This window comes from Bufo gargarizans, chromosome 3, assembly GCF_014858855.1.
Source record: "Bufo gargarizans isolate SCDJY-AF-19 chromosome 3, ASM1485885v1, whole genome shotgun sequence".
NCBI classification, from domain to species: Eukaryota; Metazoa; Chordata; class Amphibia; order Anura; family Bufonidae; genus Bufo; species Bufo gargarizans.
In genome coordinates, this window is record NC_058082.1 from 15,678,162 (window position 1) to 15,693,944 (window position 15,783).

A 15,783-nucleotide genomic window follows, 5' to 3' on the forward strand; every position below is an offset into this window, starting at 1 on the left:
GTGGTACCGGGATCTGGATGATTACCAGACGGGCCAGGTCTACAATTGGCAACAACAGACGCAGAGCAAACCTCGCAGAAAGAAGGGGAGAAAGTTTGAGCAGAGTCGATTTGGCTTCACTACGGGCGAATCTGACTCGTCAGACGATACAGGCAAAGCCTCTTTTTTAGGCCCCCCGTCACACGGCCAAGACGTAGGTGCCGTAGGGGGGGAAGAAAACACCACAGACCCCAGAAAAACCTTACCGCCACTGTTCCAGAAACAAAAGAACATACGGGGACGGGCGACGAGACGCAACCAGATCTGACCCTGAACCTGGTTGTTAACATCTCCACGAGACAGCTTTCCGTTGAACAACAACGTGTCCTGGGACGTGGATTATCTTTTTGTCCAGGTCACGATATGGACTGGTTCGATTTGGAACTTGACCTCCAACGTTTTTTCCGCACACTCAGATTGAAGGCCTTCTTCCTTGATAAGGAGGAAAGGACGACGGTACCCACATCGGATGGAGCGGCGAATGCTGACTTTGTCCTAAAGGCATTAGATTTGAGGAACAAAAGTGATTTTGCCCCACCGCGTAGTAATCACATTGTGGAAGCATATATTGCCATTGTTTCTAAACAGATTGAGACCTTGAGGGAGCTGAAGGAGGGGAGGGTGGCATCGAACCTGACAAGGGGGGAAAAAGAGGCACTTAAACAACTGACTGAGGACAAGTCTTTAACGATTAAGTCTGCTGATAAGGGAGGGGCGGTGGTGGTGATGGACACACTTAGCTATGAACGGGAAGTACATAGACAGCTGGGTGACCGGGAGGTATATGTTGAACTGCAGAATGATCCCAAGTGGGACATCAAACGTATTTTGGAAACAATTATCGGTGAAGCCCTGGTTGGGGGTATCATCGATATGGATGTTAGGGAATTCCTTCTGATTAAACACCCGGTCACTCCCCTGTTCTATGTACTTCCCAAAATACATAAAAGCTTGGTTGATCCCCCAGGCCGGCCTATTGTGTCGGGCAGGGATTCAATCTTCAGCAACATAGCGATATTTCTTGATAGGGTATTGCGTGTTCATGCCACCAGCGCCCCTTCATACATCAGGGACACCAGCCATTTTTTGTTGAAGCTCAGAGAACTGAGCATGCCTGTTGATCCCATCCTTGTCAGTTTCGATGTTGTCTCTCTTTACACCTCCATAGAACACACCTATGGATTGAATGTCGTCGATGTGGCCCTGGCCCGCACCGGGCTCTCCCTGGGCGGCCGTGGGTTTGTCCTCCATCTCCTGGAGGTGGTCCTGAGGCGAAATTATTTTCGCTTTGGGAACACCTATTATCAACAACTGCGTGGAGTGGCCATGGGTTCGAACGTGGCGCCCACGTATGCCAACATGTTCATGGCAGAGGTGGAGGACAGACTCATTTATCAGGCTGACTTGTTTAGGAGAGCCCGGTGCTGGTGGCGCTACATCGACGACATTTTTGTGGTGTGGGGGGGCTCCCAGGACGAATTACAACTGTTTTGTGAGTTTCTCAACAATATGGTGCCTGGGCTAGGGTTTACCATGACAATGTCGACAATTTCCCTGCAATTCCTAGACGTGATGGTACACATTAAGGAGGGAGGTATCGAAACAGATATTTTCCATAAACCAACGGATAGGAACAACCTGTTAGACTTCAGGAGCAACCACCCCCGACGGATGGTAGAGTCGTTGCCCTGGAGTCAGATGTTGAGGGTGAGACGGGTGGTATCTGGGGAGGAGTGCTTTGGGAGGAGGGTGGAGGAGATGGGGAAGAAATTCCTGGATAGGGGATACCCACGACGATTAGTGGATAAGATCTCACTGAAGGTGGGGAAGGTTGACCGAGAGTCCACGCTCCAAGGGAAGGTGAAGGAGAGGAAGGCCAAACGGATCCCGTTTGTCTCCACATACGGATCTAAGAGTGGTGATATAGCGCGGATCATTCGTAAAGAGTGGCACATCCTGCATAAAGGATTACCCAGGGTGGAGGAGTTTGAGGATTTCCCCATGATGGCATACAAGAGGGGGACCAATCTGCGTGACAAATTGGTGAGGACGGAAGTGGGTGAGCCGCGTGGGGATGGGCAGAGGTATCTGAGACCAAGGAAGTTGGGTTGTTTTCCCTGCCTTGGGTGTTGCAATTGTGGTAACATGCTCAAGGGAGATACCTTTGCACATCCCTACAGCGGCAAGCCGTACAAGATAAAAAACTTCTATACATGCAGGTCACGGGACGTGATTTATATGATCACGTGCCCGTGTGGCCTCATTTACATAGGGGAAACCACTATGGAAGCCAGGGAACGCATCAACTCACATAAGAGCAATATCCGCAGGGCCCTGATAGATAAACCAGTGGCAAAACACTTCGTGGAGCGTGGACACTCGGTCAACCAACTACGCTTCAGAATTATTGATTCTGTCGGCCCTCTGAGACGAGGGGGTGACAAGGATCGCATTCTGCGCAAGAAGGAACTTAAGTGGATCTTTGAAATGAAAGCCCTGCAACCGTTCGGAATGAACATAGAATTCTCAGTTACAAATGTGTAAAGTGACTATGGTAACTTGTTCCCTGTGTAGTGTTTATTTAATTGTATTCTGTATTATACACACACGATTTCACCTATCCCCTGATCCGCACGGAGCAGAACACGGTGTGTTACAAGGGATTGATTCTTCATCCCTGACATGCAGGCGGTCGTCCGACGCCGCGCGTCACAGCAAGGGGCGGGTTCAGACCTCGGTTGTGTCTCTGACAGACGTGTGGGGAGACGGGCATGGGGAGGGTGGAGCCGCGACGTCACTAAGGCCGGTTTGTTGGCTGGAGGCGTGGCGTTGCTACCGGCCCATGTGCGGATGTCCCCCTGTGTGTGAGAGGACGCAGGCGTTAGGTGAGATACCCGATTTGCACAACCTGCTCTGGGGCTTGGCTGCTGGTGCTGTGGGCGCGATGCGCTGGAGCGATCGCTTGCAGGCGGCGGGGAGGAGGTGACTCCCAGGCGTCCTTGGCAATGGCGCCCATGCCGGGAGACTGGTAATGACGTGCGACGAAGGGGCGGAGCTTCCTGCGGTCAGCTGACTCGGAGTAAAGCGGCCAGTGACGTTGCTCCCTCTCTCCCGACATGCGCGCCAGAGCCCTGGATACGCCGTGACACACGTGCAAGGTGAAGGTATGTGGGACAGGGGACTTAACTTATAGGAATGAGACACTTTGAATGAGCACCTGTGGGTGCACTTTGAATGACATCAGTATTTCTTTTCTCTGTCATTGGTCACCCCATTGATAGGGGGTGTGTTTTAGTATATTTAAGCAGGTACCTTTAAAGTACACAGTGTGTTTGATAAAGGCTGTGAAGCGGCCGAAACGTCACTACTTTTTTGCACGTCAAGTTCACTTGGCTGGACCCAATAAAGGGGTTTTTTTACCGGATATGCTGCCTCCATTGCTTTTTTTCGGACTCTGTCCCATCTAGACTCTGCCCACTCCAATATCTTATGTCCTCTCCAGACTCCTCTGTCCCCTCCAGGTCATCTTTGCTCTTCCAGACGTCTGTTTCCCCCTCTTCTGCCCACTGTCTCCTTTGTTCCTCTTCAGAACCCTCCATCCCCTCTACATTCCTTTCTCTTCTCCAGACATTTTAGGCAATGGCTTATCTTCCATGTGAACATAAATCTAAATCTCCCCATCCTTCTAGTCCCCTATTATCTTATGTCAGGGTAGTCGTCCGGTTCAGGCACCTTCATAGGCATCTCTGAAACGTGATATGTCATATAAATTATGGATATCACTTCTCTGCAGGTGTAACACCCCAGAGTTGTGTTACTAAACTCTTCTACCCTGCTACAATATGTTAAGAGCCTTAACCTTGTCATCTGATGTAATTTTACATTATGTCATTCACAGATATGCATAAATCTTGTTAAATCTAATAATTGTTGTCATTTTTTATGTTCACCAGCAGGTGGCAGCAATGGTCTGGTAAGAACTTAGGTTCAGTTTAGTACATCTAAGCTGGAATAGTTCATTCCAGTTTAGTTCCCCCCTCTGTGAGCAGAGTGGGCTGTGCACATATCCTGCAGCATGGGGAGGGAAGGAAGTTAGAGGGAGTGTGCCGGCCACCCCTGTTGGGGAAGGCTGTGTGTGTTAGGAGCTCCCAGATATAGGGAAGAAAAACAGGATCTTGTCTCGGCTGAGACATAGATCAAATCCCCAGCCTGAGTCCTGCAGCTTCGGCTGGATGAAACAGCAGACAACCTCCAGTTCCAGGACGAAAGCATTCCCTGAGAGCCTAACTGTGAGTAAAGTCCAGAGACCCAGAAGAAGCCATATTCCTCCTCAGCTAGTCAGTCCCCATACAGCAGAAGATAGAGAGTGCAGAAGCCAAATTCCTGCCACATGTTTAGAGCTACAAAACAGACGTCCTTTCCTGCAAGCTCCAGGTTGATAGAGCAGAAGATAAATTCCTGCCAACCATTGCCAATACCTGCTGGGACCTAAGACTAAAGTCGTACCTTGCTTGGATGAAAGTTACACTCAGTAAATACGAGTTTGCACTTTTTCCAAAGGTCTGGATTTCAATTTCTGCTGCAAAATCCCTATATTACTCCTCCTATCACTACACTCATTTTATTGCAAGTTAAGCAGGAGCCAGGAGTCCAGCCGTACCCAGGTAGGAGACACCGTTGACACCACTACTACTACCATACAGAGACATTACACCACTCTGGCATTCCTAACCTGGGGCATGAGTTATAACACCTTGGAGGGCCCTATGATTGTACCCTGAACATGCTGCAATTGGCATCACAAACAAAACTATAGACTTGCATCTACACTTGACCCAGCCTTTGCTTAATTTGGCATCAGAGTGCATACCTCGGTCCAGCTCATTGCAATTTTGGCATCACTGGAACAGGATTGAATCGAATTGTGTGCCTGTCCCTGCCATAACCGGATCCAACTGTGTGCCAACCGAACCGAATCCAATTGTGTGCCTTAACAGGATCAAATTGCATGTTTAACACTGCTACAAGGCCTGAGGATTGTGCAAAACCCAAAAAATTTACTTTATTGACTTAATTGTGGTGCCAGAAAGCGCTAAACGTGCACACCAGCACTCCAAGGGTTAATTCACCATATTCGTGTAATGGTGCCGCTTCATCATGCCCTTCAGAATCGGGAAAACTCAAGAACGCCCTCTCAAGAGCGCGAAAATGCAGAATACGCCCCCTAGAAGCGGGAACTCTCAAGCCTGCCCACCAAGAACTTTGCAATGTGAGCCAAGAGAGTGACTCCCTCTATTCTCCATTCTCATTCCCTGTACCAAGTGGGAGAGGATACGCAGGAAACATGGTGCTCCCATCACCTAAGTGGGACCAGATGGCAATACCAGAAGAGCTAGTCTACGAGGCTACCTTACCAGAGATCCGGGTCTCCCAGCCCGTAAAGAGAGATGGCCCCTGCACATTTGGAGTGTCCCTGGAGCCTGTGCATGCCATGACTGGTGGAGAGACAGCCGCCGCCGACCAAACCAAGATAGCTCCCATTTCCGAACCTGCACCCGCGGAAGACATTGCCGACCAAGTCGCCCAGGCCTTGGACCAGTCTGCACCGCTGACGGCACCTGAAGCCCCAGATGACAACCAGGAGGCACCGAAACTGGCCACCCGGCCGCAACATCAGGTAGGAGCAGTCGCTCTCCCTGAGGCCCAGGCAGGTCCGAAGCTGCCCCTGTCACATGCCCAATGGACTCTAAAACCCCTATTAGGCCCAAGTCAGCTCTGCCACGCACACATGCTGGTGCGGCGGAGGTGGCCGGAGCTTCCACTCCGCCGCCCAGAAGAGAAAGCCCCAGGCCAAGCCACCTTCACCCAGAGGTCCCGCTAGAGATAATCAGCCTCACTTCCAAGGCAGTACCAGGAACTGCCACAAGAAGTCAGTGGAGCTCCATCACAGCAGCTGCAGCCACCTACATCATGCCTCTAACTACTGCCATAATGGAGTCAGAGAAGGACTGCCCTGTGACTGTTATCACTGCCACTACAGAAATCTCTGGGAACACTACTACTGTACAGCCTGAACCCATCAAACGGGAGCACTGCCCTGAGGTGTGTGAGGATAAGGTGGAATCCACTGATACTTCTCCATGCACTCTGGAACCACCACAAAATCCGGAGCTTCTTGCTATGAAAGACCAAGGGTCTATCTTTTATTGCTATTCTGAGAACCTGTCACCTACCAGGAAAAGGCCAAGGCTTACAGAGGATTCTCCAGAGAAAGGCGATCCTGCAATTCCAAAATCTGCCACAGAAAGCCACCAGGAGATTGCAGATGAAGTTTCTGCTGGAGTTACAACTGCATAGAGCACCAGCGCTAGCCATCACAGTGATGAGGATGTCATACAGTTTAAAGAAGAACTTTTGTGTCCTTAAATTTGGGATCCAGGAGGAAGATTTCCAGACTATCCACTGTGGCAATTGCCCACTACCTTGTGTGGATTGCAATTAACTCCATTGTTTCCCATTGGATTACAAGTGACTTTTGTTTATTTTCAGAGGATTACAAGTCACTTATAGACTTATTGTTCATGTCCACAGTCCAACACTTCAAAGAAAAAAGAACTCAAGTCCTATTTGGGAGTATTATGGTAATATTGATTGCACTGATTTTTTTCATAATGTTTTTGCACTAATTCAAGTTTACAGGTGAAGCAGCGTTTAAGTAATTATGCCCATTGTGTGTATTCTCTTCTAGGTGCTGCAATGTGACCTTCATGCACTTTTTTGTCATATTGCACTTAACTTTTGCACTTAACCAGATCAGTAGCAATTTGCTTTTGTGTCACTTTGCTTAAAAGCTCTGTTCTCTTTATACGGACTGCCTCTGCGGACGCTTAATACTAATGGCCTACATCTGGAGTCATATATCTCGGGTACCCAGGTAGGACCAAGTGGTAAGTCCCAGGCAGGTCCAACAAGGGTAACCCCGCTGCTTCGGGAACGGCTAGGGTAATAATATATTCCTCCTTCCTGTTTGTTATATGTGCCAGGATTCATAATGGGACTACTAAACCCTCATCCTGGTGTGTCTTCCAGGAGTTTCATGGGAGTATCATACCCTCCTCCTGTGACTGCCAAAAGTGCATGAAGACGCTAATACCTCCCCTTCGGTGCCTTTGCCTAAGGTGTGGTGCCTGAACCTTAGAGCCATTTTAGCTACCCATAGTCACCATAGTGATCGTGCTATAAGCCTTATATTTTGACTTTGGTGCAGGAAAGGGAACACAGGATGAAGCCACCCTTTCATTTGCAGGGATTTCAAAACATAATGGCGGGACTACAGAGTAAAGACACCCCCATGCTTTCTTTGGTGTTTATAGAGCTCAGAACACTTCAAAGTCAGTCAGTAGGGATTGCTTAGTGCAGACCTTTGGTTCACTGGTTATACCGAGAGGAAAACTGTTACTTAGGACACCCTACTGACGCGGGCAGGAACCTCAGGGTAGCTGTTTTGTGTTTGTCTTTGTATCTGTTATGTGTACTTTATGCAGCACTTTGTATTTATTTGGGTACCCCAGAGCTGGTTCTTCTCCCCTCCTAACCATAAGCCGAGGGCGGCTTAACTGGAAGTAAGGGGGTATGTAACACCCCAGAAGTGTGTTAATAAACTCTTCTACCTCGCTACAATCTGTTAAGAGCCTTAACCTTGTCATCTGATGTAATTTTACATTATGTCATTCACAGGTATGCATAGCTCTTGTTAAATCTAATAATTGTTGTCATTTTCCATGTTCACCAGCAGGTGGCAGCAATGGTCTGGTAAGAACTTTTAGTTTAGTTTAGTACATCTAAGCTGGAATAGTTCATTCCAGTTTAGTTCCCCCCTCTGTGAGCAGAGTAGGCTGTGCCCACATCCTACAGCATGGGGGGGATTAGAGGGAGGGCCCTGTGATTGTACCCTGCACACGCTGCAATTGGCATCGCAAACAAAACTATAGACTATCACCTACACCTGACCCATCCATTGCATAATTTGGCGTCAGAGTGCATACCCCGGTCCAGCTCATTGCACAGGCACTTTCCTTACTCTTGTTGAAATAATAATATCATTTAAGGTTTTAGATTTACTTTATGTGACTTTCTATAGTATAATTAGGCTTGAGAACCGTCCTTTGTATCATATATCCAAGTCAATTTGTTTAAATAATTACATTTTAATGCTTTAGCCGTACAGCATTAAAATGTATTGGCTTCGTGGAGCCAAAGTTTGTTTCGCCAGAAGTCGCGCAAGTCTTTGGTTAATCCCTAATGTATGTATATCTGTGTATTGAAAAACAATTTAAAATAGCAATCCAAAATGGGCTTTGGTACTGGCTGGTACCTTGGTACCAGCAACTTCGAATTGCTATTTAAAATTGTTTTTCAATGCGCAAATATGCCTACATTAGGAATTACGGTAACCGAAGTCTTGAGCGACTTCGGGCAAAGCGAACTTTGGCTTCACAGAGCCAATACATTTTAATACTGTTCGGATCCAGCATTAAAATGTAAGTATTTGAACAAATCAACTTCGGATCTATGATCCAAGGGACGGTTCTCAAGCCTAATTATAATAATAAAGAATACAAATAATAATTGTAGAAAAGTTGAGTTTCTCATAATGATAAAAAAAAAAGAAAACAAAGCAGTTTTCTGAGATTTACAGCTTATCAGAGTTGAAATGATATTTTATTCAGTCTGAGTGTCCGGACAGATAATCCTCCCAGATCAGCACAACCTTCACAAAATTATTCTATGCAATATGTGTAAAGAAATGTAGAGCTGCGGTGCGGATCTCCTGGGTCCTTACACCATAGATGATGGGATTTAGAGTTGGCGGGATGAGCAGGTAGAGGTTTGAAATGGTCACATGGAGGTATGGAGTTATATGACCTACCCTATAAGTTAGGATGGAGAACAGTCCCAGGGTGTAGAGCATGACGATGATAGTAATGTGGGACGTACACGTTCCAAAGGCTTTCTTCTTGGCATTCTTGGTAGAAAGTCTTAAAACTGCCCTCAATATCAAGACATAGGACACGGCAATACACGAAATGTCAAACACAATAATTATTAAGACCACAGTCAAGCCATAGACACTGTTGATGGTGATGTCCGTACAGGCTAACTTCACAACCGCCATGTGATCACAGTAGGAGTGAGGGATATGGTGGCTTTGGCAGTATGGTAGTCTACTGGCCATCCATGAACATGGTATCACTATGACAGTGCTTCTTATCACCAGAGCCACTACTATTTTCACTATTAATGTGTTGGTTAATGCACTTCTGTAATGCAGAGGGTTACAGATAGCCATGTATCTATCGAAGGCCATGGCCAGGAGGATTCCTGACTCAATCGAGGAAAAGCAATGGATGAAAAACATCTGAATAAAGCAGGAGACAAAGGTGATCTCCTTGTCATTGAGCCAGAAGATGCAGAACATCTTGTGAACAATGGAGTTTGACAAAATTATATCCGTGAGGAACAAAGTACTGAGGAAATAATACATGGGATTGTGGAGTTGTGGCTCCATCAAAATAAGGAGCAGCATCAGGGGGTTGCCCAATATCGCGAGAACGTACATGACAAAGAGAAGGATTGCTATCCAGACATGATAAGACTCAAGGCCTGGGATCCCTTGCAGGATAAACACATTGGAGTAAATGTTTGAGATGTTGACGGACGCCATGATTCAGTCCTGGGATGGAAATCACCTGTGTAAATAGCAGAATGAAGATGGTTAAGTATTAAGTCCTATACTGACAGAACAGTCCTGTTACATTGGACGATGATCGGGCATAAGTTCATACAAATGTTGATTCCCCATAACTGCCCCAAGTAAAAATCCCACCAACAGACAAGCAAATGCTCACTATTAGCACATTTCCCCCATTGGATGTGCTGCCAACATAATGGAAGTGAGAGGAGGGGGTAGGAGCGGATGCATTAACAATCACTCGTTTATTTTGGGGACCCGTTCTGGATATAGAAAGAGTCCCAGAGGTGAGGACCGCACCTATCTGACATTGATATCATATCCTAGTGATTTGCACTCAATGTGTAAGATGAGCAAACCCCTTTAAAAACATATGTTGGGAGTAAACCGGGCATAATGCCTGGTGGGGTTGATCCTGCTAGTTAATAAAGATACATCAATTAAGCAGATCTGTTGCATCATTCCTGAATAATTTCATCTTTTAGTCATACTGTAGGTAAATTAGGTCTTTGGTGCACGAACGAGTGGGTACTTTCCCCTTTGGAGTACCAGAGCTCTGCAGCACTGATCGCCTCCCTGAATGACACAGCCAGGCATCTCATCCACGCATGCGCAGTAGATCTGCATCTCCTAATGCACATGTACTGATGATATCATACTCCTGAGGAGATGCTCAGCTTCATTTGGATGGAGGATGAGGTCATCTGTACATGCGCAGTAGTCATCTGTGATGCTGGAGAAGAAGTAGATCTACTGTGCATGCACCAATCACCATTGACCAGTCTGCAAACAACGTAAATGAGTGGCTGCAGGCAAAGTGGTTCCATGTGGTGTATTTACCATGGAGGCAAGGAAGGAAACAGCTATAGGTCCCATGGAGGAAAAGAGAGCCATTTCTACCTGCGGACTATCAACTGGAAGGGCGAGACAAGGCTGAGACATCTGTCATAAGCTCCTCGGGGGCGGATCTCTCACTGTACGGCCATCTCCGAGCAGCTGCTAGAGCCAGCAGGTAAGAGATTCCCCTGAAGAACTGATTGGTAAAAAGCTTGTCAGCAACAGAAGGAAAGCTCTGACTGTGCACAGTCTGGTACAAGAGGTGGGGGTCTCTCTGTGTAGGCCGGTGTGAAGAGGGGTTACTGCTCCCAGCCCCTGGAAGCCTCCTGTCAGTGAATAGAGACCATACCAGTAAGGAGAGGAAGGACATGCCCCCTGCCGATCTCTGGGCTGCTGAGTGGGTGGCACAGCTTCATGGGATGTGGTAAAGACACTGCTTTGGGTGCTGTATGATTCTGTGTGATTCTGGTGGGGGAGGGGATTGCGTATGCTGGGGGGCTCTCCGGACTCTGTGTAACATGGTGAAGTGGGGGAGGTATGTGGGCTCTGTGCACTGTGGGAGACAGGGGTTATAGTGTCCAGTTGTGGGGTTTGTCATGGAGTAATAAAGTAATCATACCTTCCACCCAGTAGACATTTTAAAACTCTGCTCGATCTTTACACAACACTCCCCCAGAAACGCACATTTCATGGTATATTTTGAAAAACCGGCCCCTTACGTACAGGATTTTCTGCCAGAATTATAGTGTCTCATTTCAGGACGTCCACATTTCCCGGTAATCTGTGCCCCTTTTTGCACTGGGCCCTGGTAATTTCTCAAAACCTAGAGGCAGCAAATTGCACTACATTCTGGCATAATTTACACCAAAATATAGGTGCACTGACATTTATGTAAATTTATTAAGACCGATGTTCCCATCCCTCAGTCTGGAATGAGATGCACAGATGCCTGTTAATAAATTGGGCGCATCTCTAGCAGTCTGTGCACCAGAAACTCAAGTCTACACCAGCTCCGTAAGTTATAGTAAATCCAGCGGGTCACACAAAGCCCTGCCTCTCCCAATAAGCCCCGCCCCTTTCTCGCCACTTGTTGCAAATTATGGAACCAATATGGCATCATTATTTGTGACTTTTTATATGCCACAATAGATAAATGTTCTCCGCTGTGTTTGATATACTGGACACAAGTTAAGGGGAGATTTATAAAAATTGGTGGACAGGAAAACTGGTTTAGTGGCCTGCAACGGCCAATCAGATTCTTCCTTTCATTTTTCTGAGATCCTTTGACAAATATAAGGATCAATCTGATTGGTTGGTAGGGGTCATCAAGTCAGTTTTTCTGTATACCAGTTTTGATGAAACTCATGTATACGTATTCAGCAGTATTCAGAAGAGGAGACCCTTTCTGTGATTTCTATGTATAAATCTGGTGGCGCCCACAGTGGTTTCCCATGTAATCATGAACAGAAATAAGGAAACCCACTGTCATATGATTCCAGAACATTCTTCAAATCCCAAAAACCACTGGCTGCACACCAAACCGGCTAATGGTCCAACAAACCGGCTAATGGTCCAACAAACTGGCTAATGGTCCAACTAACCGGCTAATGGTCCAACAAACCGGCTAATGGTCCAACAAACCGGCTAATGGCCCAACAAACTGGTTAATGGCCCAACAAACCAGCTAATGGTCCAACAAAGCGGCTAATGGCCCAACAAACCGGCTAATGGTCTAACAAACCGGCTAATGGTCCAACAAACTGGCTAATGGTCCAACAAACTGGCTAATGGTCCAACAAACCGGCTAATGGCCCAACCTGGGAACGGTGACCCAGAAAACCAGCAATATTTTCAGAACTGTAACCAAATTTACCCGGACCATTCTGCAAATATCCTACACCTCTAGAGTGTATGAACAATACAAATAGAAAAGATGGATGGCACACTAATATCTGGTGCTGCAAGAATTACAAGTAGCTATATAATTTATTAGTACACAAAGTTACATAAAAAGATGAAAATTGTAAAAGAAAAATAGTCAAAAAGTGATATGAATTATAATATAAATTCTGTCCCACAATAAATAATAATAGTATAAACTCCTACGTGAATAATGGTATTGTTAAAAATAGCGTTAATAGAATCACAGTGTTAGTAATACTATATAAATTCTGAGAATAGAAAATAGTGGTGATAATAGCAGCCATCTCTCACCTTCTCTAATAATTCACCAAGATGGCAACAAACAGCAATAATCATAGCCGCCTCTAGAGGGCAGCAGTTCACAATAACAATAATAATTCAATGGGTGTAACACAAATCCATCAATTCTCTAAACTTGGTCCGAACCGAGAGAATGTAAATAAATAGATGTATTTGGGCAGCAGGGTGGCTTAGTGGTTAGCACTGGGGTTGTAGGTTTGAATCCGACCAAGGACAACATCTGCATGGAGTTTGTATGTTCTCCCCGTGTTTGTGTGGATTTCCTCCCACACTCCAAAGACATACTGATAGATTGTGAGCCCCATCGGAGACAGTTTGATGCTGATGTCTGTAAAGTGCTGTGGAATAGAGTAGCGCTATATAAGTGCATTAAATAAAATAAATATTTATAATAAAAAGTGGAAAAAAATCAATATTCAATACTCCTCCAAAGCTCAGTCACTGTATATAAATTAATAAAATAATATTTAAGTTCATACATATAAATATCCTATTCCGTTGGTACATGTTGCTTATCTGATAACATTCAATGTTGAAACTTGTTGCGATACTATGTTTCATACATTACCACTCGCTGATCTGTAGATGCGCGCTCCGCTCCGTGGTGTTCTTTCTCCTGTTGGCAGTCCGGCTTGATCGCGAGTCCCGCTGCCCTCGGCATCCCACGTGGTGGATTGTTCGTGGTTGTGCCGGGCTTGTGTAGGGGTTCGGCTTTCCCTCTAGTTGATTAAGCAATAGCTGGGGGAGAAGTACTTTTTAAATATCTCGGATCGCTGTTCAGTCTCTGTTCATCACATATGGCGTGCTGGCTATCGTAGTCCCCCAAACGCGTTTCCGAGCATACCTGCTCCTTCCTCAGTGGGTATTGATAGCCATCTTGCTTGGTGGATGTATATAAAGGTATGGGTCCGGAGGTTATTGGTCCATAATGTATATAATGAAACGCTGGACCGGACTTTATCTAGTTTGTGGACCGAGCATCACCTGGTAGGAACTCTTATTTCAAATATATATCGGAATATAAACATACAGAGTGGAGGTATAGAAGACTCCCCAGGCACATGCGTGACCTGCTACTACAACGGGGTCCCCCGCAGGCCAGGCCCCACGAGGACCCCTGGGGGCCCCAGTGGATCGCGGGACAGGAGAGTGTATTACAGTTATCACATAAGCAACATGTACCAATGCTGAATGTTAGATTCTGTGACTATATGACCCCGGCTTATATACCAGAGGAGCGAACACAGGATAACGTCCAAGAGCTCACTGAGCAATATACATTCCAAGAACTCCTCCGTAACGGAATAGGATATTTATATGTATGAACTTAACTATTATTTTATTAATTTATATACAGTGACTGAGCTTTGGAGGAGTATTGAATCTAGACTTTTTTCCACATTTTTCTATTTTTTCATTTTTTATTTCTTTTATTTTTATTATAAATACATCTATTTATTTACATTCTCTCGGTTTGGACCAAGTTTAGAGAATTGATGGATTTGTGTTACACCCATTGAATCATTATTGTTATTGTGAACTGCTGCCCTCTAGAGGCGGCTATGATTATTGCTGTTTGTTGCCATCTTTGTGAATTATTAGAGGAGGTGCAGATATTGCTTCTACAGTCGAGGCCAAAAGTTTTGAGAATGACACAAATATTAGTTTTCACAATGTTTGCTGCTAAACTGCTTTTAGATCTTTGTTTCAGTTGTTTCTGTGATGTAGTGAAATATAATTACACATAGAAACCTAGAATGTGTCGGCAGATAGCCATTTGGCCCATCTAGTCTGCCCAATATACTGAATACTATGGATAGCCCCTGGCCCTATCTTATATGAAGGATGGTCTTATGCCTATCCCATGCATGCTTAAACTCCTCCACTGTATCTGCAGCTACCACCTCTGCAGGAAGGCTATTCCATGCATCCACTACTCTCTCAGTAAAGTAATACTTCCTGATATTACTGTTAAACCTTTGCCCCTCTAATTTAAAACTATGTCCTCTTGTAGCAGTTTTTCTTCTTGTAAATATTCTCTCCTCTTTTCCCTTGTTGATCCCCTTTATGTATTTAGCCGTCTCTCTCATATCCCCTCTGTCTCGTCTTTCTTCCAAGCTCTACATGTTAAGGTCCTTTCATCTTTCCTGGTAAGTTTTATCCTGCAATCCATGTACCAGTTTAGTAGCTCTTCTCTGAACTCTCTCTAGAGTATCAGTATCCTTCTGGAGATATGGTCTCCAGTACTGCGCACAATACTCCAAGTGAGGTCTCACTAGTGCTCTGTAGAGCGGCATGAGTACCTCCCTCTTTCTACTGGTAATGCCTCTCCCTATACACCCAGCATTCTGCTAGCTTCTCCTGCTGCTCTGTGACATTGTCTGCCTACCTTTAAGTCTTCTGAAATAATGACCCCTAAATCCCTTTCCTCAGATACTGAGGTCAGGACTGTGTCACTGATTTTATATTCTGCTCTTGGGTTTTTACGTCCCAGGTGCATTATCTTGCACTTATCAATATTACATTTTAGTTGCCAGATTTTTGACCATTCCTCTAGTTTTACTAAATCCTTTTCCATTTGGTGTATCCCTCCAGGAACATCAACCCTGTTACAAATCTTTGTGTCATCAGCAAAAAGACCCACCTTACCATCGAGGCCTTCTGCAATTTCGCTGATAAAGATATTAAACAATATGGGTCCCAGAACAGATCCCTGAGGTCCCCACTGGTAACAAGACCCTGGTCTGAATATACTCCATTGACTACAACCCTCTGTTGCCTGTCCCTCAGCCACTGCCTAATTCATTCAACAATATGGGAGTCCAAGCCCAAAGACTGCAATTTATTGATAAGCCTTCTATGTGGGACAGTATCAAAAGCCTTACTAAAGTCCAGATAAGCGATGTCTACTGCACCTCCTCCATCTATTATTT

The 15,783-nt window shown here is 45.6% G+C and overlaps 1 protein-coding gene across 1 annotated transcript; it reads right to left on the reverse strand.

The window, feature by feature from the left end:
* Positions 1 to 8,824: 8,824 nt before the first annotated feature.
* Positions 8,825 to 9,763, reverse strand: LOC122931307 (olfactory receptor 52N2-like). Its single transcript, XM_044285372.1, has one exon. It carries the CDS (start codon positions 9,761 to 9,763, stop codon positions 8,825 to 8,827), a length of 939 nt encoding a protein of 312 aa, XP_044141307.1.
* Between the last annotated feature and the right edge of the window lie 6,020 nt (positions 9,764 to 15,783).